Here is a 25,988-nt window from a genome sequence, read left to right as displayed (position 1 = left end):
TTGATCAAAAATATGTGTACACATTCACTCTCTTCCAAAACCTACCAGAAGATACAAATTTTACAATTTTTTTTGATATAATAAAGTGAAAATCAGTTTTACAAAAGTTTCACATTCTTACAGTTCTGGAGCAGACCCATATCCATTTTGTGATGGAGGGCATAAAAATATGAACCAATTAACTGAAGAATTTCTATTGTGGAAATCAGAGTTTTACAGTAAAAAGTGACGAATTTGTGTTATTTGAATTAAATCAGAGGTTAGAGCATGGTGGAATGTAGACAAAACTTTCAGAGTTTCGTAAATGGGTCATGTAGGTCCACGTTTTCATATAGCCAACATATAACGGTGCCTCCCAATATGCAGTATTTTGATGATTTTAGCGATATTATTCACCGGAATTATTTCAAATTTGGTACTTGAAGTTCCTAACGGATGCTTCAGCCTAGGACAGAAAATTGTCTGTGCCGGTTCACGTCTTCGTATAGCCCCCATATAACGGTACCTCCCTATATTCGGTATTTTGATGATTTTAGCGACATTATTCACCGAAATTGTTTCAAATTTGGCATTTGAAGTTCGTAATGGATGCTACAGCCTGTGACAGAAAATTGTCTATGCAGGTCCAGGTCTTCGTATAGCCCCCCTATAACGATACCTCCCAATATTCGGTATTTTGATGATTACAGGTACAATACTCACCGAAATTGTTTGAAATATCGTATTTGAAGTTCGTAATGGATGCTACAGCCTGTGACAAAAAATTGTCTATGCAGGTCCAGGTCTTCGTATTGCTCCTATATAACTGTACCTTCCTATTTACGGTATTTTGAAGATGCTACTTTATACCACTTTATAATATGGTTAATGGTTTTTAACAAACAATGCCTATGTAGGTCCACGTTGTATAGACCCCAATATAACGGCTATATTCGGTATTTTTAAAATTTTAACAGAATTTTTAATGGATTTAATTTTTTGAAATTTTCCAAATTCGTTCCAAATGGTAGAGGGTATTTAAAATTTCGTCCCGGTCGAACTTACTGCTTTTTAACTTGTTGTAATTGTAATTAAAGACCAGACTGAGAAACAACTGTACTTTCTAATTACTTTTATATAACACAAATTGTTAATTATCCTAAATGTTATAAAATATATAATAATTTTATTCTTTTCGCCATAATAGGGCGTATGAGTGCCAACAATAGTTATACGCCGGAGGGTACACTAGAATATTAAATTAATTATAATTTAAATTTTATTCCATAATTTTGGAAAATTATATTTTATTTAATTTACTTAACATTTAATTTCATTACAAAATCTACAATTCACTTTAAACCATTATTCATGCAATTCAAGACAAAAAGTTATTGTGTCGTTTCACAAAAAAATGCAAACAAATGGCATCTATGTCTCCATTGATGTAATTATGTTGCAAAGTCAGTGAGCAGGCAATCCAAACCACGATGAAGAAGAAGACACTGATGATGGCAACATTTTTCGCCACAATTATGTGTTCAAGCTGTTGCAAACTGGCAATGTAAAAAAACAACAACATAAACTCTACAATTACCATGTAAGGGGTACTTGTTCACCACCGCCAGCCCCACAACAGCAACAACGAAGAAGACTAGTAAATGGCATCATCGACATCATCATCATCCGAGCCAGAGTCACAACAGTCACAATCAGACAAACGCTCGCTAAAGGCAAACTTTAAATGCCAAAGTGAAAAGCAATTAAAATGCTCATCTTGAAAATGGTTGTGTGCATCTTTGATGACATCTCTCGCTCTCTGTCCCAGTGCTGCTGCTACTTTGTGTAGAATTGAATGTGTGCAAACAAAGCAATTGGTTAGACTAACATGCAATCGATATGATGTGTGTGGGGAATGTGTGTATGGGAATGCAAAATGGATTTACTAACAATGGTGGAAAAGAGAAGTTTGGAGTATAAAAAAATCAGATGAGAAACGTAAATTCTGTTCTCATTATACCCTCAGAGATATAGCTAGGCAAAGACAAAGCACATTTGATACGGCCAAAACGTGATTTCTGTGAACCACATCCAAAACGGCCAAAACGTGCCTCATCGAAATAACGGTTTTAGAGGTCTCTTTAAAACAAATCCGTTTTAGGACATTTGGAGTCTATCTAGCGAATTTCGTCCATCTGGCTGGCTGATGCGCACAATAACTCTCGAAAGGAGCATCCGATTTCGTCAAAACTTGGTACACCGTAATATTATTTTCAAACTTACTTAGAGTTCCAAGATGGGCAATATCGGTCCACTCCTTCTGGTACATCCCCCAAAAAAGGTCAACATTTTTAAATAAAATAATTTTCTGCACGGAAAGGGAAATGATAATCCGATTTGGCAAAAACTTTGCAAATCCTAAAAATTGTATCAGAGCTATATCAGGTGCGAAAATGGACAATATTGGTTCTCTCCATCAAGTACCTCCCACACAAAGGGTCGAAATCTTGAATAATTACAACTCCTTTAAAATGTGATGTAAGAGTCCGATTGTCTTCAAATTACACACATCACAATATCTTTACTAAACCAAGGTCTGGTGTGAAGATGGAATATATCGGTCCGTTCCTTTTGGTACCTCCCCTACTACGGGTAAAAATTTTGAATATCCATAAAGCTCATAAAACCCGAAATTAGCATTCGATTCCATTCAGACTTGGTACATCTGAATATTTTCATCAACACAAAATCTGTTATAAAAATGGTAGAGATCGGACCATTTCTTCTGGTACCTCCCCCACAATGGGTCAAAGTTTTGAATAACCAAAACGATAATAAAATCCGAAATAAGCATCCAGTTCTCTTAATATTTCACAAATCCCATTATTTCTACCAACACACGATCTGCTGTGAAGATGGGACATATCGGTATACTCCTTCTGGTACCTCCCCCACAAAGGGTCAGAATTTTGAATATCCATGAAGCTCATAAAACGCGAAATTAACATCCGATTCCATTCAGACTTGGTACATCCCTTTGTTATAAAAATCTGTTATTAAAATGGTAGAGATCGGACGATTCCTTTTGGTACCTGCCCCACAAAGCGTCAAAGTTTTGAACAACCAAAACAATTATAAAATCCGAAAAAAGCATCCGGCTCTCCTCATATTTCACACATCCCATTAAATGTGAATAAATCTGTTGTGTCTCGTACCACCGCTCGTTACCGTGATTCTGGTAGCGTAGCCAGACGTCAAGGAAGTGGACGGAAGAAAACAGCAACATCAGCAGAAATAGTTCGAAAAGTAAAGAAGCGACTTGATCGAAAACCGCGTCGCAGTGGCTGAAAAATGGCTTGTGAGCTGAACATATCGTAATATTCCATTCGGCAAATATTGAAAAATGAGCTCGGGGTAAAGCCATTGAAATTCCAAAAAGTGCAAGAACTTACACCGCAACAGAAAGAAAAGAAAGACTCAAAAGAGCTAAAGAGTTGCTTCGCTTGGCCGAAAGTTGTGAACTGCCGAATTCGTTGTCCAGCAGTTTGTAAACAATAAAGCTGATCGTGTTTACTTGTCAAAGAGGTCAGCTGAAAATGTGCACCTTCGGTTGGTCACCAGAACTCAAGCGCCGTCCATAGTGATAGGTATGGGCCGCCATAACAGCCAATGTTCGCTCTCCGCTCGTATTAATCGACCGTGGCATTAGAATAAATCGCGAAAATATTCTGAAGTGTGTATTAAACCCTTGGGCACGCAAACATTTTGGCTGCTAACCCTGGACATTCCAAAGGAATTCGCACTCAGCACGCGCCACCCAACAATAGATACAAAATGAGATTCCTCGCTTCAATTCCAACGCACATTGGCCACCAAAATCTCCGGATACCAATCTGTTGTACTATTGTGTTTGGAGAAAGCAAGGTTGTCACTAAAAAATACCAAAGTGTCGATCCCCTCAAGCAAGCGCTTCGCCGAGAATGGGCCAAAATACCGAAGAGCAACATTCGGGCAGCTTGTGACGGTTTCATTGGCCATAATTCGTGCAAAATGTGACCAATTCGAAAAAATCTAAACTTATTCTAAAATTTGATGCTATTTCCGACATTTTTTCATTCAATAAATTTAAAAAAAAAATGTAAAAGTTATGGCATTCGATTTTCCAAGTGTTCGATTTCCATTAAATTTTACACATACCAATATTTTTATTTGTGTTAGATGAAGTGGAATATTTCGGACCGATATTTCCGCATTTTCCAAAAATTTGCACATATCTCATATAAAGTATAGGGAGTAGACGATATAGTCCTAATCTGGCACTTTGTAATATTTATATCAGACGTAGGTCAAATTCGAATTGGACAATATTGGTCAACTGCTTCGGTTCAAGTGTTTGAATAATCATAACTCAAGGCTTTTTAATTCCATTCCACAAAAGCTCGAAAAATATAACCAAGAAACTTGAAGGGCATTTTATGAAATTTCCAGACTTAGTTCATTTTGCATTCTACCTAGAAATACAAATGTAATGCTATTGTGGTAGCATAAATGTCCATAGATTTACATGGCCATTTTTTCATAGTTATATGTGCTTTTGACATTTACAAAATGTTTTATGACTCCAATATTTTTTTCCCCATAGATTTTTTGATGAAAACTAAATCCATGTCGTTTTTTTTCATTCAATTTTTATTTTTAATTGTTTTCAATTCATATAACTGACACATGTTGTTATTTCCCTTCTCTAACCGTTATTCTAGGATCAGATCAACCACGTACACAGAACCCTCTATTCAAGAGACGTTTCAGTTTGACAACCACCACTACGACTACGGGGCCATCGACAACCCTGCCACCCTTTAACGTTAGAACATTGTTGCCAACACGGCTAAAGGCCGGCACCACAATACGTCCAACGACTGGTGGTGTAACTGTTACCACAGACGCTCCACTCACGACCATCTATTTCGATAGTTTAGACAACGACGAGGACACCGATCAAGTGGCCAAGTCCAGCATTCATACAAGTCTATTCAATCAAATTAATGGCCGCCTCCACAACGACGACGAAGATGAAGATGATGAGCGGCGTGGCGTTGGAGTGGCATTGGCCACCACCCGTTTGATAAACAACGTACAAAAGCCAACGGCCCAGTCAACAACCTCACGGGATCCAACATCACGATTTTTACAACATCAGCAGCAGCAGCAACAACTAGAGAGTAATCAACAAATCTACAACTACCGGGGGGACCAGTCACATCATCAACAGCAACAACAGCAACAGACAAATTATAATTTGGAGGATGTCATAACCAGGCGAATGGATGGCACAGCAGGTGGTGGCGGCCGAGGTTCAATTAGAGCCTCGAGTACCACATCAACGCTGCGGCCAACATCGAGATATCTCTCCAGCACCACCCCCAGCACGGCCACATCGCCAAAACCCTTGCTCAAAAAACGTAAGTCAGCCAACAATTATTCTACGGAAGTTTAATCAATTTTCATTTGAATTAATTTGTGATTTTGTCCATCTATCCCTCCCTCGCTCCAGGCAAATTGATAGTCAAACAGCAACAGAAACCATCAAAGCCAACACCCATTTCCACATCGGATAGCCAAAAAGTAGGCAGTAACCGTAGGCCGCACAAATATCAAGAGCCTTTTAATCGACCCAATAGCTATGACACGAAGGCCGTTTCGAAAACGTCGTCGGAACGTACCAGCTACGATTATGACTATTACGATGATGATGACTCTCGAGTGGTGGGGAATCGTAAAAATCAGCAGGTGAGTTGAAGGAGTGAAGTGGAGTTGAATTTGTAAATGTCTGTGCAATTGAAATGAATATTAAGAAGGGTTAGGGTAATTCAAGTCAATAAACTTGAGTGCAATAAAGGTATTGAGGATGTAAGGATGTTGAGAAAAAGAGAAGGACCTTCATTAATGGCTTGAAATTGCATATTTAGCAGAATTTCATTTTATAGCAAATGGGATCTTTAACAATCTCTAGGGCCACTGTTATGGCACATGAAAAATTTTTATGCACAGGAAATCCTATAAAAATCGACTATATCCTCAAAGAAGGAAGGGATAATGAAGTAAATATATCTTTCTAAATGGTTGCGTATAAGTAATGACAACACTCATACGTCCAGTATTCCTATATGTCCAAAAGTCTCATGTCCTGTAAAGCAATTATCTGATTTATTATAATAATAATAATAATAATTATAATAATAATAATAATAATAATAATAATAATAATAATAATAATAATAATAATAATAATAATAATAATAATAATAATAATAATAATAATAATAATAATAATAATTGTCAGCAAAAATACATTTATCAATCCCTGAAACTAAATATCAGGCCAACGAATAAAATTTAGAAACATGTCCTTGCTTGATGGGAATTTAGGTTTATTAAAATAAAAAAAAGGGTGGACATATAAAAAGAGAAAAAGTGTGGTGAGAATCAGCAGCTCTCTTTTGGTGCTCCCAGAAGTACGGGAAATATCTTTCTTAGCCCAATGACGGTGGCGTATAAGTTATGACAACAGTTATACCTCTATGAGTCCGATGTTCCTTATTTGCAATTATATAATACAATTATCTGAAAATTTCTTAAAGCGAAAACTTGTAAATGAACTTGAACAATCCCTGGGACTACATATCTGACCCACTACAAAATTTAGGAACATGTCCCTTTTTGCAGGGAATTTTTGAAATATTCGAATTTTGGATATTAAAAGAGACAAGTAAAATAGTATCAGTCGGTTTTACCCACAGATTTATACCCCCAGCCTTGAGTTATGAATATTGAAACTGTTGACTTTTTATGGGAGAGGTTCCGAAGCAGTTGGTCCATGTTGACCATTTCGTATCTGACCTAAGACTGATATAAATATTACAACGTGCCAGATTTGGATTATATCGACTACTTCCTATACTTTACATGAGATATCTGCAAACTTTTGGAATATGTGGAAATATGCATGAGGTGCCACAGATAAGTATTGGAATTTGTGACCCTTTGTGAGTGAGGTACCAGAAGGGGTTGCGATAGCAAATATATTTGGATGTGTGTAATTTGAACAGAACCGACTGCTTATTTCGCTTTCTTTGAGCGTTTTGTTTTTTTTAAATCTTAAACCCTAAGTGGGGGAGGTACCAGAAGGAGTTATTGTCCATCCCCGAACTCGATCTAGGTTTGAGAATAATATTAAATATGTACCAAGTTTGGACCAAATCTAGATGTGGACCAGTTAGACGGACGGACGGACAGAAGGACATCGTTAGATCGACTCCAAATGTCCTGAAACGGATTTGGTCCTTCTCTATACCTTCTGGCTGAGGGTATACAAAACCATTTTACAATCGACCAACATCAAATTTCTCTGTCTTTCTACTTCCCCCCATTGCCAAATAGCACCATTTAGTACAATTGCAGTGCAAATTCCTTCTCTTAGCCATAGACAGTTCCTTCTCTTAGCCATAGACACCAACAGTGACATCCATGTCAAATTTCGTGATTACAGCTCTATTCCTTATCCAATAACAAATTTAGTACTATTTAGTACTTTTCGTACAACTATTGATTCTTTTTCAAAACCAGCTGCTCCGACACCAACAGTGACATCCATATCAAATTTCAGGATTACATACTTTCACCCAATACTAAATTTAGAACAATTATACTACACATTTACAAAACCGCCTCTAAAATTTTTAAGTAGGGTGATTCTAAAAGATCTTATGACTATTTCCGGGAAGATCTCATCAATATATCTACTGACATACGCTTTTTCTCTCCTGGAAGAAGGTAAATAATCTTCTAAATAAAGAATAGAGAATAAAAACCCATGCTTTCGTTGGAATTTTTTTCAAACTCCAGGATTATTGCTTTAATAGTCGTTCTAAATATCTCTAAAAAAATCCTCCATTATTCATTAAATAATCTTTCATTAAGTAATCTTTTCTAAATAATTCAAAATTATTGCTTCGAAGTCCTTAAAAAATGTTTTAAAAATCTCCGGTGATTGTTGTGACAAACCTTCAAAAAATCTACTTCAAAAGTAAAAAAAAATCTTGATTTAAAAATGTCTCGACTACTGCATTGATTGTCCTTCTTAAAATATTGTTGAAACTCCCGTTTATATATTAAATAGTCCTTCTAAAATATTCCTAAAACATTCCCGATTACTGTTTGAATAGTCATTCGAAATTATATTAAAAAATTCATGATTATTGCTTTCAAAAACCCTTTTAAATATTCTTAAAAATCCACGAGCACTGCTTTAGTAGTCCTTCTAAAAATATTCCTCATTACTGACTTGTTAATCCTTTGGAAAATATTCGTATAATTTTTTCCAAAAATATTATTAAAAATTAAGAATTATTGTTTTAATAGCTTATATAGTTCTTTCAATAAAATATTCCTAAAATCCGTCATTTTTGCTATGATAGTCTTTCAAAAAATATTCTTTAAAAATAGACGATTTTTGCATTGATAGCCTTTTTGGAGTCTTAAAAAAATCTTTGATTATTGCTTTCATTGTAATTCTAAAAATACTTAAAAAAAATCCATGATTATTTCTTTAAAAAAATTATAGCTTCAATAGTCCTTCAAAATAAATTCTTAAAAATCCCTGATTATTGCCTTGATAGTCCTTCAAAAAATATCCTCAAAGAAGTCCTTTTTAAAATATTTTTAAAAACTCCACGATTACTGCTTTAACAGTCCTTTAAAAATATTCAAAACATATCCCTTAAAAAAGTCATTTTTAAATATATTTTTAAATACTCCACGATTACTGCTTTCATAAGTCGTCTAATAACATTCATTAAAAAACCAGATTATTACTTTAATAGTCCTTTAAGAATATTCTAAAAAATCTTCAATTATTGCTTTCAAAAATCTTATAAAAAATTTAAAAAAAAAACCTGGTTATAGTTCCAAAAATCCTTCTAAAAATATTCTCAAAACCCCACAGTTTTTGTTTTCATAAAACTTCTAAAATATTTTTAAAAAATCCCCTATTAATAGTCCTTCTAAAAATATTCTCAAAACATTCCGATTATAGCTTTAAAAATCCTTCCAGAAAAGTCCTTAACAATTTCACAATTATTGCTTCTATAAGTCCCCAAGGAGTTAATTCTCCCTTTAATCCTGAAATGCCAAATCAATCCTGAACTTAAATTGGCATTTCCCATAAATTTCCCCCTCAATTCCAACAATCAATTGAGGGGCAAAATGTTTGCCATCACATCGCTGATTGCCTACTGGCAATTTCAATTTATTTAATTTAATTTACATAAAAATGAATTTTATTCCATACCTATTTTATTGATAATATTTGAACATTTAATCCAACCCGTTTACCAATTCTCTTTTTTTTTCTCTCTCTCTCTTTCTCTCCCTACAAATAATATATTCACATTTTTCAGCTCAAAGTGATTCTGCACGGTGGGGGCTTAATTGAATGTCTGGATCAAGGTAACTTCCCGCATCCACTGTCGTGTCGCAAATTTATATCCTGTGCCAAATTCGAGACGGGCGGTGTTGTGGGCTGGGAATATACCTGCCCTAAGGGTCTCAGCTATGATCCGGTGGGTGGCATGTGCAATTGGGCAGCTGGCCTGGGATGCAATGAATAGAGAGAGGACTAGCAACAACTACTCATACACGCACATAGACACACAACAACTCAATGTCATTTAGTAAACGAAGTAGCAGCAGCAGTGGCAGTCGTAGAAAAAGAATCAACAACAAACAACCACAATGTGAAAGGAGTAACCAACAACCATCAAACTTGAAAATGCTGGTCGGACTGCCAACAAATATTAAATGAACAACATTTCCTCCATGGAATGAGAGACCGGCATTCTTGTCCTTTTTTGACAGCTACCATGCTCTCCATTCTCAATCTCTCCCAACATCAGATAATGTTGCTGTAGTTTATTTCTATAACTCGTTTTCTTTGCAAAGCGAAACTTGAAGGTCCTGTTTTTCATTTCCGAGGAAAATTTATGCCACAAAAAAAAAACTATCACAAAAAGCGATGATGCAACAGGACATCACACCCAGGACAACATCATCTCCACCATCATCATTAATTGAATTTATTGTAATGATTCATAAGATACAAAAACGAAAACTGACTGAATTCATGTCATTGAATTGAAATTTCGAATATTTTTTGCCACACTTTTTTTTAAGATTTGATTTTCTTTAATTCTTTCTTTTATTCCCTCCCGTTTTTTCTTATTCATGTGATTTGTCTTTATTTAATTTATCTTTTAATTTTATTGTTTTTATTTTTTTCTTCATTTTCCTCTTATAGTTTTTAAGATATTTATAAGAGTTTTATGTTAAAGTCCTTCCAGATATGTATATTTATTAAGTAAATTAAAGTTTTCCTCTGGAATTTGTTCAAATAAACTCTGAGCTTAATTAGCAGAGACACAAACCAGGCAGAAAAAGTAGGGGATAAAAGAACCATTTTAAACTTTGGGAGAAAATTTGAAAAGCATCCCAAACGGGAAATGAAATAAATGACAAAAGAGATGGAAAATTCAACTACTTCTTCGTTCCAACCTAAAGCCGGATCAAAGCACAGCTGTCATCAGTCATAAAATTAGTTGTTTTTCAATCCGAAACTTCAAATAATTCATTAATTTGTTAACCCTTTTTTATCCCTTTGATTATTGCGCTAACAAAAATTCTGTGAAATAAGTCTTCTCATTGCTTCTTTGTATCCAGCAGTGAAACTTCCATCCCTGGCTGAGAACTTAGATCCTCAAACAAAATAGTTTATATTCTCTTCCCTTCCCATCTCTTTCTCACTCCCTCTCTCTCCCTCATCTCTCATAATCAAAATGGTTTCTCTAAATAATTTCTGAAATCTCCTGACTTAGTGTCTCTAGTTAATAAACTGGACTATTTATTTTGACATATTCCACTTCTATAAAATTGAAAATATTCATGAAATTCGAAATTTATATTTGACTTTATTTTGTGTATATTTTCCCCCATTCATATACATGCATAAATATACAATTGAGAGCCATCCATTCATATTTCTTATATTTAAAACATCAATTGAATAATTAAGAATTACAAAAAAAACAAAAAAATATATAAATAAATAAAAAATACTCAAATAAAAATATTTAATGAGTGTCATTTATTAAGGCATGGAAAATTCAAATAAGTTCATCTTTAAAAGTAAGTAGAAAAAAAATGTAAAACAAGTAAAAAAGCAACTAAGTTCGGCCGGGCGAAACTTTTAATACGCTCCACCATTTGAACGGAACTTGAAATTTTTCAAAAAAAAAAAAATCCGTAAACTACCACTTAATTGAAAACCGCTAAATAGGGAGTATACGAAGACGTGGACTTGCATTCGAAAATTTTTGTCATAGGTTGTAGCACCCATTACGAACTTCAAATGCGAAATTTGAAATAATTCTGATAAATAATGTCGAAAATTGAAACGATGCCGGTTAAAAATGTTGCTGAAATCATCAAAATACCGAATATCCGGAGGTACCGTTATATGTGGGTTATACGAAGACTTTGACCGGCATACAAAAAGTTTTGTCATAGGCTGTAGTACCCATTACGAACTTCAAATACCAAATTTTAAATAATTCCGGTAAATAATGTCGCTAAAATCGTGAAAATACCAAATATCGGGAGATACCGTTATTTGGTGGTTATACGAAGATCTGAACCTACATACAACATTTTTTACCATAGGTTGTAGTACCCATTAGGATCTTCCAGTACGAAATTTGAAACGATTCCGGTGAATAATATTGCTGAAAATACCGAATATCGAAGGTACCGTTATATGGAGGTTATACGAAGATTTGGACAAAAATTTTTGTCATGGGCTGTAGTACCCATTACCAACTTCAAATACGAAATTATAAATAATTGCGGTAAATAATGTTGCTGAAATCTTCAAAATACGGAATATCGGGAGGTACCGTTATATGGGGGCTATACCAAAACGTGGACCGACATGACCCATTAACGAACTTAACCTGCCTACTGGTTAACTATGCATGTATGCAAAATGTTACCTTCTATCTCAATTCGTTCGAAAGATAGCGTAATTACTAAAGACAGACAGACGGACATCACTAGATCGTCTTAGAATTTTACGCTGATCCAGAATATATATACTTTGTAGGGTCTATTATGAATATTTCGACGAGTTACAAACGGAATGACAAAGTTAACGATGGTGGAGGGTATAAAACAAAAACTGAAAAAAAAGAAATCAAAATATTCTAAATTTCGATAGAAGTGCCCGCTACTTCATCAGCGAAAATTCCACCTCAAAATTTTTGATTCATTCCAACAGTTCGTGTTAGGCATCATTGTTTTACTCAAAAGCCCATACATCGTCCTAAATTCACCGAATTTCAAGGTTTTGAAGAGTTTTTCTTTTTCGGAAAGAATAATAGGAAAACGTTTACTTTGGTGTAAAAGATCTTAAAAATTGCTCATTTTGAAGCTTACCGAGGAGGATATTAGTAACACCACTGCACAATGAATCCACCACCAATATTTACATCCTCAACCATAAGGTTAGAGAGGGTATATATAATTTGATACGGCCTAAACGTGCCTAGTCGAAATAACGGTTTTAGACCCTAGGTCTCTTTGGACCAAATCCGTTTCTGGACATTTGGAGTCGATCTAGCTATGTCCGTCTGTCTGGCAGGTGCACATGATAACTCTCGAAGGGAGTACATCGCGATATTATTATCAAACTTAGATCGAGTTCGGAGATGGGCAATATCGGTTCACTCCTTCTGGTACATCCTCCACAAAAGGTCGAAACTTTCAAAAAATATATTTTCTGCACAGAAAATCAGTGCTATGGATCCAGTCCTTCTAGTACCTCCACCAACATTTTGGATATCCATGAAACTTATAACACGGGAAAATAACATCCTATTTCATTCAGACTTGGCACATCTCAATATTTGTATCAACACAAGATCTGTTATAAAGGTGCAGAGAGATAAAACCATTCCTTCTGGTACCTCCACCACAAAGGGTAAAAGTTTTGAATAACAAAAACCATAAAAAATCCGAAACAAACATCCGGTTCTCTTCATATTTCACATATCGCAATACTTCTACTAACACAAGGTCTGGTGTGAAGATGGGATATATCAGTCCACTCCTTCTGGTACCTTCCCCACAAAGGGTCAAAATTTTGAATAATTATAAGTCTCACAAAATGGGATGTAAGACTTCGATTGTCTTCAAATTACACAAAACACTATATTTTTATTAACCCAAGGTCAGTAGTGGAATTCTGTAAATCATTTTCTGAGTTACGGAAAAAAATCGGTAAAATTCAAATGCTTATAATTTCAGTAATTAACGAAAATTTTCAGTAAGCTAACTACGAAATGAAAATCGTCGCTATGACCTACCGAAAGATACCAATGTTGTCAACTTTTATTTGTTTTTTATAACAAAATTTTGCATCTGAAAGTTACCGATTTTTGTCGGTAATTCAATAAATGAGTTAGAGAATCCCACTACAGGTTTGAAAATGGAATATAGCGTACAAAACATTTTGGTGAGAATTTTCCAGAAAAAAAGTTATTCGTGATGGATTTCAAGCGCGATAGTGTGAGTTCCTTTCCTCTTTGGAGCACTCCAGCATTTAAATGTGAATAAATCTTTTGTGCTTCGTACACCGCTTACACCGCAACAGAAAGAAAATAGACTCAAAAGAGCTAAAGAGTTGCTTCGATTGGCCGAAAGTGGTGAACTGCCGAATTTGGTTTTCTCCGATGAGAAAACATTTGTTGTCCAGCAGTTTGTAAACAAACAAAATGATCGTGTTTACTTGCCAAAGAGGTCAGCTGAAAATGTGCACCTTCGGTTAGCCACCAGAACTCAAGCGCCGGCCATGGTTATGGTGTGGGCCGCCATAACAGTGATGGTCGTTCTCTATTCGTATTAATCGACCGTGGCATCAGAATAAATGCTCAATATATTATCGCGAAAATATTCTGGAGGGCGTATTAGCCTTGGACATGCAAACATTTTGGCCGCTGACCTTGGACACTCCAACAGAACTCAGCACCATCGCCCTCAGCACGCCCCACCCATGAATGGCTACAAAATGAGGTTCCTCGCTTCATTTCCAGCGCACAATGGCCACAAAAATATACGGATACCAATCCGTTGGACTATTGTGTCTGGCGTATTTTGGAAAGCAAGGTTGGCACTAAAAAATACCAAAGTGTCGATCACCTCAAGCAAACGCTTTGCCGGGAATGGGCCAAAATACCGCGAGCAACATTCGGGCAGCGTGTGACGGTTTCATTGAAGGCCACATTCGAGCCAAAGGTGACCAATTCGAACAAATCTAAACTTATTCTAAAATTTGATGCTATTTCCGACATTGTTTGCTTTCATTCAATTAAAATTAAAAAAAAAAAAACAAGTTAAAAAGTATCAGTCGGTATTGACGCCAGATATATACCCTTAGCCTATGTTCGATTATTTAAATATATTTTGACTAGTGTTAAGATTATTCAAACGTTTGACCCTCTATGGAGCAGGTCCTGAAGGAATGGGCCAATATTGCCCATTTCCTATCGGACCCAACAATATGATATAAATATTGCGACAGATGTGCCAAGTCTAAATGGAATCGGATGTTAATTTGGCCTTTTATGAGCTTCATGGGTACTCAAAATTTCAATATTTTGTGGGGGAGGTACCAGAAGGAGTGGACCGATGTATTCACCCTACACACCAGACCATGGGTTAATACAAATATTAAAATGTGTGAAATTTGAAGACAATCGGACTTTTACATCACATTTAATGAGATAGTAATTATTCGAAATTTTGACCATTTGTGGGGGAGGTACTTGGTGGAGTAGACCGATATTGTCCATTTTCACACCTGACCTAGTACTGACGCAAATTTTAGGATATGCAAAGTTGGAGCAGAATCGGATTATCCATTCACTTTATGTGCAAAAATATATTTTTTGAACATTTCGACCTTTTGTGGGGGAGGTACCAGAAGGAGTGGACCAATATTGTTCATCTTAACACCAGACCTTGGGTTAATATAAATATTAGGATGTGTGAAATTTGAAGATAATCGGACTCTTACATCACATTTTATGAGAGTTGTAATTATTCAAAATTGTGACCATTTATGGGGGAGGTACTTGATGGAGTGGACCGATATTGTCCATTTTCACGCCTGACCTAGCACTGACGCAAATATTAGGATTTGCAAAGTTGGAGCAAATTTCGATTATCCTTTCTCATTCTGTGCAAAATATATATTTTTTGAAAATTTCGACCTTTTGTGGGGGAGGTACCAGAAGGAGTGGACCGATATTGCCCATCGCCGAACTAGATCTAAGTTTGACAAAAATATTACGATGTACCCAATTTGGACCAAATCGGATACTCCCTTTGAGAGTTATCGTGCGCACCAGCCAGCCAGACAGACAGACAGACGGACGGACATCGCTAGATCGACTCCAAATGTTCTGAAACGGATTTGGTCCAAAGAGACCTAGGGTCTAAAACCGTTATTTCGACTAGGCACGTTTTGGCCGTATCAAATGATATATACCCTCTGTAGCCATATGGCTGAGGGTATAAAAAATGTAAAAATAATGGCGTTTGACTTTGTCGCAGTTTTTTTTTTTATTTCACCCTGTAAGTTCTCAAAACGCCGTTGCACTTGTCTTCTATTTTAAGCTCTACTCTGATAATCTGCTGGATTTTCGTTGTTATTATTTTTTGTGTTGTAAGTGTGATTTTTCCCTCCCCTAAAATTAAGAAAAAATCTCTTTGTTTTATTTTGCTTTTTAATATGCAATTCTCTTATTATTTGTCTAATTTTTTTGTTTAATAAAAGCGGATCTATCTTATATAAATTAAACAGCACATAATTGATATTTCAATGATCTTTTTTCAATATTCATTGAACTTAAAAACTACAAAAGAAAAATTCAAAATTACAAAAAAAAAAATTGTTCGATTCGAACTGTTGAACCAGTTCCAAACATCTATCTCTCAGGTTTCCATTAGACATTGCCGGGGTCAGTTGAATGATTTCTTCTCCATCCATTTATTCCTCATCGCGAGAGGACATTTTCCACGACTTGTGGACACCATGGGCGTTTTGTTGTTTTTGGGCAGGGGTGCTGCGACCGAATGGACTCTTGGTGTTCACCTGCAACATGTAGTCACCCTCAGCCTTGAAGGTGGTGTTGATGCCCATGTAGATGCGACGTCCCGAGGTGTTGCTGCTCTTGTATTCGTTCAAAGAGTGGGCACTCTCAGCTGGGAAGTTACGCTCATTGCCGGGCACAACGGATTCGGCAAAGTAGCGGACAGCACGCATCGAAGATTCGACAATGTTGTCGGCACCGGGCACAGCCTCATTGGGTCCCTCGGGGTAGAAGTCAACATCAGCGGCGCGGGCAGAGGTACCCATGCTGTTGGCAGTGGTGTGGATGGCATCAACGAATTCGGCATCACCACGAGCCAAACCGGTCAATGTCTCGGGATCCTTGGCAAAGCATTTGACGGGGTCCAAACCGGTGATGCGGCGCAATTGATGATTGGTAACCTTGGTGTATTGACGACCAGCAGCTCCGGCAATGTTGGCGCCCAAATTGGAGCCAATCAAATGGACATTGTCGCGATTGCAGTTGGTCTTTTGCAAAAGTTGTACCAAAACATTACCGACTTCCTTGCCAACCTTTTCGGTGTCCACGGTGGCGTATTCCTCAAAATCGCTAATGGTATCACCGAATTTCACAACAACCAAACAGCCGGAAGGTTTCTGGTTGGAATTATCTTCATCACTGTCCGAACGTTGTTGCTTCTTGTTGTGGTGGTAGTGGCTGCTGCTGCTGCTGGTGGCAGAGTTTTGGTAATAGCTGGACTCATCATTGTAACGTTGCATATAGGCCTGGGTCAAGCTGCGGGTGGCTTCCTTGACACTTTCCAATTTCGAGGGGAGGCCGGTAATGAAAACGGTAACCTCCTGTTTGCCGCAGTGTGATTGTTCGCGGGCCACACGTGGCAATTCGTTCAATTGGAATTCGATTTTCTGGTTATCGGGTGTTACAAGGAAGGCTGGGATCTCACTCGCCCTGGGGGCATAGGTGGGCTCCAAGGCCTGGGTGGCTTGGGCCAGGTGATCTAAGGGGGAAAAAAAAGAAATCAAATTTTATTAGAAATTTTAAAAATGTTTTTCTGGGTTCACTTACACAAGCGATTGATCAAATCGGCTCCCTCAAAGGCCGACATCTCTTCCAGTTGCTTCAATTTGATTTCCTTCAACGAGGGCAGCGATTGCAATGTCGAAATCGACATCCATGAGGTGGGTTTCATGCTATTCTTAATCGTATTACGATTCGAATTCATGCTCATGGGCCGGGGACCAGCACTGTTGGCACTAGCCAAGGCCAGGACGCCCATCATCAGGCAAACTGTACGCAAAGGATTCATTGTCTAGAGATTAACAAAAACACGAACCGGATCTTCTTCTGTAATACCAGAAACCAGAGAACACTCGATCACTTTCAGGGTAAAGTGAACTGTGCTTCTGTTCCGTTTCTGTTCGGATTATATACTGAAATGGAAAAATCGAAAATTACTGACATAATGGCAATCGGACGGAATAAAAATGCTGATAGTGACAGAACTAATCGTCACATTTTGATAATAAAACAAAAAAAAAACATTTCTCGTTGCAACAATTTGTCTAGAAGTGGTTGTCTGTCTTCCCGTTTCACTGTCAATAGCAAAACTCGGTCAATGACCAACATTTGCCGTCAGCAATGCAACAAGCCAAGCCCGCTTCCAGTTAATCAGCGGCATCAGCATTTCTAGTTGCTTGCAATTCTAGAACTCTAATTTCGGCAGTATATTTTAAAAATTATGTTTTTTTTTTTTAATTTTTCCGCCGTTTTTTTCGTAGGATCTTATTTCACTTCCAAATTTCTTAAATTGCAAAACAAAAGGAAGAAAACAATTATTTGCCAAGTGTATTTTTTTATTTTATTTTTTATTTATTTTTTTTTTATCATTTTCGAGGCATTTGATTGCAATACAACAATGTTTTGGAAATATTCTTAAAAATATATTAAGTTATATTAGGAAGTTTTCTTGCTCTTCTCATAAAATCCTTTTCTCAGAAGCTCTGATCAAAAATGGCAGAGAGTTCCTCATAAGGGAGTACATAGTGTGTTAATGGATGGACAGGGAGACTCGTTCAAAAAAATCAAAACATCTTCTCAAAGAGCAATTTTACCTTTGCATAAAAAAGAAAAAATGTATTTCACAGAGAACCACAGGACTTTTATATAAACAAGTTAAAAAGTATCAGTGGGTTCTGCCGACACATTTATACCCGATTATTTAAATATATTTTGACGTCTGTTATGATTGATCAAATTGTTGACCCTCTATGGAGTAGGTTCCGAAAGAATTGTCCAATATTGTCCATTTCGTATCAGATCTAAATAAATATGATATCAATATTGTGACGTGTCAGGTTTGAACTATATCGACTACTTGTGTTGATGGATGTATTGAGATGTACCTAGTCTGAATGAAATCAAATGTTAATTTCGCATTTTGTGAGCTTCATGGATATTCAAAATGTTGAGCCTTTGTGGGGGAGATACCAGCAGGACTGGACCGATATATTCCATGTTCACAGCATAGTGTGTTACTAGTAGAAATGATGAGATGTTTAAAATATGAAGAGAACCGAATGCTTATTTCGGATCTTATGATCGTTTTGTTATACAAAACTACGACCCTTTGTGTGACAGGTACCAGAAGAGATGGTCCGATTTCTACCATCTTTATAACAGATCTAGTATTCATAGAAATATTGAGATGTGTCAAGTCTGAATAAAATCGGATGCTAATTTCGCGTTATGTGAACTTCATGGATATTCAACATTTTGACCCTTTGTGGGGGAGGTACCAGTAGTAGTGGACCGATATATTCCATCTTCACACCAGATCTTGGGTCAAAAACCGTCGATGAGGCACGTTTTGGCCGTATCAAATGATATATACCCTCTCTAACCATATGACTGAGGGTCTAAAAACAGAGAGACTTCTTAGAGAAATTTATAAGGTTGCCATATAACAGTAGGATAATAAAGAGCTGACCCTTAGAATAGCAGAGCTTCTTTTGAAAACAGGATCTCATAAATACGCTGAGAAGCTGAAATAGAAGACCAAAAATATTTTCAAAAGAGCTGAGAGTATTTTCATGAAAGATGAGAGCAATCTTACATTATGTTTTCTCATAAAAGCACACACAGAGATTTTATTTATATAAGAGCAGAAAATCTTCTCTTGGAGAACTGGGGGTCTTCCCAAAGAATAAGCAGTTACACTTCTCATAATTAGGCAGATAGTAATCATATTAAAGTGCGGCGAGTCCCTAGTTAAAAACGCAAAAAAACTTCTCTTAGGAGAACAGAGAAATATTCCAAAGATTTTCCATAGAATAGTCGAGTGTTTTCTCATAGAATATTAAAGAGTTTTTTTCAGAAAAGTAGATGCTCTTTTCGGAGTAGAGTTTTTATCGTAAACTTTTTATCCTTCGTATAAACTAGTAGAATATCCTTAAGACTTCAGAGAGAATTTACTCACTCACAGCGACCTTTCGGGACAGGGGACAACATATATTATCATAGAATAGCAGAAGGTCTCACGGAATACCAGCAAATCTCATCATCAAATCATAAAAGAGTAAAATGTGTTCTCATATATGAGCGGATCAGATAATTTTCTCATAGAAGACAAAAAAAATCAGGAAACAGAAGAGGGTAGATTCTTCTCATAGAAGGGAAAGGAATCATGACACAGAAGGGGGAGGTTCTTTCTATTCTTACCTATATAGGAGGTAAAGAAATTTCGTAATAAATTCTTATATTCTTAGAAAAGGGCGTAAAATCTTCTCAAATAAGGACAGATGATCTTCTCATAGAGATCATACGGTCTAAAGAGATCATACGGTAAAAAACAAGAGTTTCATATTCCTATGGTCGAAAGCCGACCCAGTGTACTACTTGTCTGTCTACCTTTGTATCCAATTGTACTAATATTTCTCTCAAACTTCGAACACTCTTTTTGGTAGTATGTGCATATGATATATTCAAATGTATATTTCTCCCCGATTTCACATCTGTTACTATCTTACATTATTTCCAATCTGTCACTATCTTACAATGTAATGAAAAGTCATTGCCTTATAGAGATTGTAGGTACCAAATCCAAGTTTCTATTGTGATAAGAAGCAACTGGAACATAGATTAAATTATAGTTCAAGGTCATTGTCACTGAATATGCATTTATACACATTTAAAATTTTCCAAATACTTTGGGGATTTATTTGCGAACATTTTAAAAAAGACCAAAAAAATGTTTTAAATAATAATATAAAAAATAATACTCAAGATTTTTTAAAAATATTTTTAAAAGGATCGTCGGAGATAAAGTTGTGGTATTCTATCTTTAATAAAACTAGCTTCTAGGCTAAAATGACAAGAACTTCTGGTATGTTATGGAAACAATTCCCATCTTCTAAAGGAAGACTGCTTTAAAAGTCTTGCTTTTGGTTTTCCATAAGAAAACCTTCTTCCTGTCTTCTCTTAGAAGACCTTCTTCCGGACTTCTCTGAGAAGACCTTCTTGTGGTCTTCTATAAGAAGACCTACTTCTGGTCCTTTATAAGAAGACCTTCTTCTGTTCTTCTCTCAGAAGACTTTCTTCTGGTCATCTCTAAGAAGACCTTCTTCTTGTCTTCTATAAGAAGACCTTCTTCTAATCTTCTATAAGAAGGCCTTCTTCTAATCTTCTATGAGAAGACCTTCTGGTCTTCTGTGTCTTCTGCTGGTCTTTTATGAGAAGTCTTTCTGGTTTTTTATAAGAAGTCCTTTTGGTGTTTTCTAAGAAGACCTTCTTGTCTTCTATAAGAAGACTTCGTGATCTTCTATAAGAAGACTTCGTGATCTTCTATAAGAAGACCTTCTGGTTTTCTATAAGAAGACCTTCTGGTCTTCTATGAGAAGACCTTCTGGTCTTCTATGAGAAGACCTTCTGGTCTTCTATGAGAAGACCTTCTGATCTTCTATGAGAAGACCTTCTGGTCTTCTATGAGAAGACCTTCTGGTCTTCTATGAGAAGACCTTCTGGTCTTCTATGAGAAGACCTTCTGGTCTTCTATGAGAAGACCTTCTGGTCTTCTATGAGAAGACCTTCTGGTCTTCTATGAGAAGACCTTCTGGTCTTCTATGAGAAGACCTTCTGGTCTTCTATGAGAAGACCTTCTGGTCTTCTATGAGAAGACCTTCTGGTCTTCTATGAGAAGACCTTCTGGTCTTCTATGAGAAGACCTTCTGGTCTTCTATGAGAAGACCTTCTGGTCTTCTATGAGAAGACCTTCTGGTCTTCTATGAGAAGACCTTCTGGTCTCCTATAAGAAGACCTTCTGGTCTCCTATAAGAAGACCTTCTGGTCTGCTATAAAAAGTCCTTCTTCTATAAGAAGACGTTATGATCTTGTATAAGAAGATTTTCTGGGCTTCTATGAGAATAACTTCTGATTTTCTATTAGAAGACTTTAAAATTTTTTGTGGACTTCTGATGTTCTATTGGGCTTTGTCTGCTTTTAGATCTCAGGTATTCTGTGAGAAGACCTACCATCTTCTATGAGAAGGCCTCCCGGCCTTCTATAAGAAGAGCTATATATCTACAATGAATAAACCTTCTGGCCTTTTTAGAGAAGGGCTTCGGATCTACTATCAGAGAACTCTGAAATTCTGCTATTCTATCAGAAGAATTTGTTGTCTTCTATGCAGAACGGGAACTTGAGAAGAACTTCTGCTCTTTCATGAGATGACCTTATTGTCGTCTATTGCTGGCCGTTTGGTCTTTCCAATAATTAATAGGAGGACCTTTTTTCTGTGCAGAGACTCTTTTGCACATTCTTCTATAAGAAGTCCTTGGGAGGCTTGGGGAGAAAATCATTCTGTTCTGTTCTTCTGTAAGATGTTTTTGGTTTTTTACGAGATCACATTCCAGTTTGTTTGGGGAAGAACTTGAGGCCACCGTTGAAAAGGCTTTGTTAAATTTCAAAATGAATCCTTATTCCTTGAGATCCCGATACGTGTCCACATTACGTTGCTAAAAACTGCGACCAAATAGGGTAGTACGCATGGTACAATGATATTAAGGTAGGGCTATGATACCATATGATTTTAATTTTTTTATTTTCTTGGCTTCTTTATTTGTTTATGTATGTGTTTTCTTTTCAATAACAACAAAAATGCTCAGAAAATATTCAAATTCGGGTGTTTTCAAAATGTTTATTTCAAAGTATGCATCGACAAAATCTAGAGTTTTTGTAGCGAAATAATCCTTCAGAGATATATAGTACATGATTTTGAAAAGAAGTGTTGACCTTTCGTTCAATTATCGGGTTTTTCAATTATTTATCGAAAATAAATGCAACAAGTTTGTTTTTTTATTGTTTTGATACTGATTCTGACATTACAAGCCAAACAGGTAGACCTCTATACTTGCAATTTTTTCAAAGTTGGCCTACCTTCTCTTCATTGTACCATGGTAGTACGCAGGTCGATAAACAATTTCGAACCAACTTTATGCACCAAAAAACCTATATTTGTTACGGAAAAATATCTCTCTTTATAAATCATAGATAACTATGTAATACTCTACACTAACATTGAATCAAACTTACAATAGTTCCGGTTCATATAATTTTTAAATCTTTGCATAAAATGGCGCCCAATTTGACCTAGTTTGTTTGCAATTTTGTAACTAGAATATTAAAGCTAAATTAAATCCCAGCGACCACGATTATTCAACCAATTTTAAAATGGCGTTCAATTAGGATCACTTATTATGTTTTTGGTTTCTAGGTTCGTGAACTAACCATCACCGAATGAGGCCAAATTCTCTCTGAAAACTCATCTTCATAATCATTTCTGTAGTCTCATCTAAAAATGGCGCCCAACATCATTTTTTACAACTCTAAAGATAGCAAAAATGGGTGACAGTTGTACCAATTTATTGCTATATTTGCTGGCGAGTTTCAAAAATTGCGTTCATTCCTTTGCAGATCAATTCAATTAAAAAACGCCGCCCAAATCAAGCCACTCCTTACGTTGCATATTGCGACGAAAGGCTTTCATATACTAATCCACCTTAACATCATGGATTGAGGTCAGATTCCTAAAAACAATTTCTCTTCCATAATCTGTTCTAAAGTGTGAAGTAAAAATGGCGCCCAACGAAAATTGGTATCTTTGGTGAAGTACTCGGCTCTGGGTTATCCAATTGTGTTTATTTAAGGGGTCCAAAATCTTAGAAGACTTAGGGCTTCGCAAAAGAATTCAATTTTAAATGTTGCGTTTTTTCGAGCCATCTAATTATTTTGAAAATGGCGCCCAAGTTGAGCAGCTACTTACAAACTTTGGCAACAGTTTTCATAAACTAACTGACCTTAGCAACACCGTTTGAGGTGAGTTTCTATCCGAAAAGTTTATCAGAATGGCGCCCAATAATTGTTAATAATTCTCTATCGAATATCTTAAAACTAAATTGCATTTCTTGTATGACTTTCAAACATCCAATTAAATAATCTGCCAGGTCAATGAATGTCAAAACATCCACTTAAATTTTTTGAAGTCCTAAATCTGAATAAAGCTGCAAAAAAAACATCACTATCTTTACTAATCTAAAACATTGTCATAAGCTTGAATTGCAATAGATTCCAGATCCCAATGTCCTCATATCTGCATTAAAAAGTCGAGTTACACAGCTGGCAATACAGTTATCAGCTAATCTCATTTGGAAGCCAATAACCTCTTCACAAATCAATCAAATCAAAACTAACTGATAATGAACGGAAGCAATAAAAGTTTTTTTATATTTTATTATTTTTTGCTGAACCCCAGGCACGAGCCATTCATTCTTGCTGGTTGCATTGATTGCATTTCAAAAAGTTTCCAAGCAAAAAATTGATGAGCCGGCTTAATAGGAAACGGAAAACTTATAGAACATTTTCGATTCATTTTGAGTCAGCTACTTTTTGGGGCTATAAAATCATTGAGCTTTCCGACAATTAACACAGATCACTGCTCACTTTCATTGGTCAAGGTTTTTACATACGGTTCCAGTTCGAAAAACGAAGAATAAACAGAGCTTTGAAGAAGGCTGCAGAATAATTTCATAAATTAAAAATATTATGAATCCTTTGAAAGCTCTTTGTGTGGTAGCCCTGCTGGCTAGCGCCGTTTGTGGCAATCACCATGAACACAAGTCATCGAATTCTCTGAAGCCCTCGCAATGGTTGTCTCGCTCCCAGCTGGAGAAGATACCCGCTTTGGATGATGTTTCCATCAAGAATTTGGAGAGTATGCCTCTGGAACAGGGTGCCAAGTTGCTGAAGACCATTTGTGAGTATTTCTTTTGAGGGTTTGGGGAGAGAAGTCTCTAATTTTTAAATTTTTTTTTTTGGCAGACCATGTCTCCCAAATCAACAGCCCCTTGCCCAAATCCTATGCCCCCAATCCCAGCAGTGTTCCCGTCTACATCGTAAAATCCAATGGCCAAAAGGAATCCACCACTTTGGACAAATTCGCCGAAAGTGCCAATCAACAACCCAACTTCGGCAAACAGGAGGTGACCATTTTTATTACCGGTCTGCCCTCCAGCAGCTGTGAATCGGTTGAGAAGGCCAATCAAGAACTTGTCCAAGCCTACATGGAACATTACAATGTCCAGAGACAAAAACCTCGCTCATATGACTATGACAGCAGTGAGAAGAAGACTTCCACCCGTCGTGACTATGATGATTTTGAATGGGAAACACCCAAACATGCCTCCGGAAGTTTGGTGGTATGTAAAGGCTGCCACATAAAAATCCAAAATATTTCTCCTTAAAAATCAACTGTTCCCTTTTTCAGGTCATCGACTTGGGTGAAAAATTGCAGAACCTGAAACAACACGCCATGTTGAGCGTCTCCGAAGTTGGTGCCAAGATTGCCCGCGAAATCACCAAATTGGACTGCCGCAAGGACATCATTCACATTGTTGCCCAAAACTCTGCCGCCCATGTGGCCGGTGAATGTGGCAAGGAATTCAAACGCTTGACTGGCAACAAATTGTACCGCATCACCGCCTTGGACCCCGCAAAATTGCACTCCGAAGATCCCGAAAAATTGAGCGGTTTGGCCCGTGGTGATGCCATCTTTGTCGACGCCATCCATACCTCTGCCCATGCCATGGGTACTCCAGCCCGTGTTGCCAATGCCGATTTCTACCCCAATGGCCCCTCTGAAGGTGTTCCCGGTGCTAACAATGTTGTTGAGGCCTGCATGCGTGCCACACGCTACTTCGCCGAATCTGTACGCCCTGGCAATGAACGCAACTTCCCTGCCGTTGAATCCAACTCCCTAAAGAGCTACAAGAACAAAGAGGGTTATGGCAAACCCGTGTACATGGGTATCGAATGCGACGATGATGTCGAAGGTGATTACATTTTGGAAGTTGACTCGACCAAACCATTCGGTAAACGTACCTCTGCCAAGAAATTCAAGTCAGAAGAATATGCTTCCCCTTCCTCCTCCAAGTCTTGGAAAAAATCCTATTCATCTTCCTCTGAGGAAAATTAAGGGATTGGCACAAGAGGTGAACGCTTTTACAATGAGATACCTGGACAAGTGATCTGTTTTATCTGAAAGATTCTGACCGATGTATTTAGTTCTTTAGTTTAGTAGTATTGCCCCGCATTTGTTTCGTGTAATGGATAATGATGTTCGGAAAATTTTGAAAAAAATATAACAAAACTTATGCATTTTTATTAAAAATAAATTTCGTATTTCATTTCTTTCTACTATCTTCGGAACATATTTTTGGT

General features: G+C 36.8%; 3 protein-coding genes across 3 annotated transcripts in view; 2 read left to right on the top strand and 1 right to left on the bottom strand.

The window, feature by feature from the left end:
• Positions 1-9,647, top strand: part of LOC101890908 (mucin-2) — a 51,736-nt gene extending 42,089 nt beyond the window's left edge. The window contains exons 3-5 of the mRNA XM_059128198.1: positions 4,740-5,441; positions 5,534-5,769; positions 9,438-9,647. Of these exons, the coding sequence (XP_058984181.1) occupies positions 4,740-5,441; positions 5,534-5,769; positions 9,438-9,647 (1,148 nt within the window). The remainder of the gene's footprint in view (positions 1-4,739; positions 5,442-5,533; positions 5,770-9,437) is intronic.
• Positions 9,648-15,854: 6,207 nt separating this feature from the next.
• On the bottom strand, positions 15,855-17,632 carry LOC101893501 (vitellogenin-2). Its single transcript, XM_005190391.4, has 2 exons — positions 17,286-17,632; positions 15,855-17,217 (listed from the first exon to the last, which is right to left on the bottom strand). Exons 1-2 carry the CDS (start codon positions 17,524-17,526, stop codon positions 16,136-16,138), a joined length of 1,323 nt encoding a protein of 440 aa, XP_005190448.2. The 5' UTR covers positions 17,527-17,632; the 3' UTR covers positions 15,855-16,135.
• Positions 17,633-24,194: 6,562 nt separating this feature from the next.
• On the top strand, positions 24,195-25,942 carry LOC101891084 (vitellogenin-1). Its single transcript, XM_005190955.4, has 3 exons — positions 24,195-24,525; positions 24,591-24,967; positions 25,036-25,942. Exons 1-3 carry the CDS (start codon positions 24,315-24,317, stop codon positions 25,741-25,743), a joined length of 1,296 nt encoding a protein of 431 aa, XP_005191012.2. The 5' UTR covers positions 24,195-24,314; the 3' UTR covers positions 25,744-25,942.
• Positions 25,943-25,988: the final 46 nt, after the last annotated feature.

This window comes from Musca domestica, unplaced genomic scaffold (assembly GCF_030504385.1).
Source record: "Musca domestica strain aabys unplaced genomic scaffold, Musca_domestica.polishedcontigs.V.1.1 104, whole genome shotgun sequence".
NCBI lineage: Eukaryota > Metazoa > Arthropoda > Insecta > Diptera > Muscidae > Musca > Musca domestica.
The sequence above is the reverse complement of the archived record's forward strand: the minus strand, read 5'-3'. Positions and strand labels throughout refer to the sequence as shown.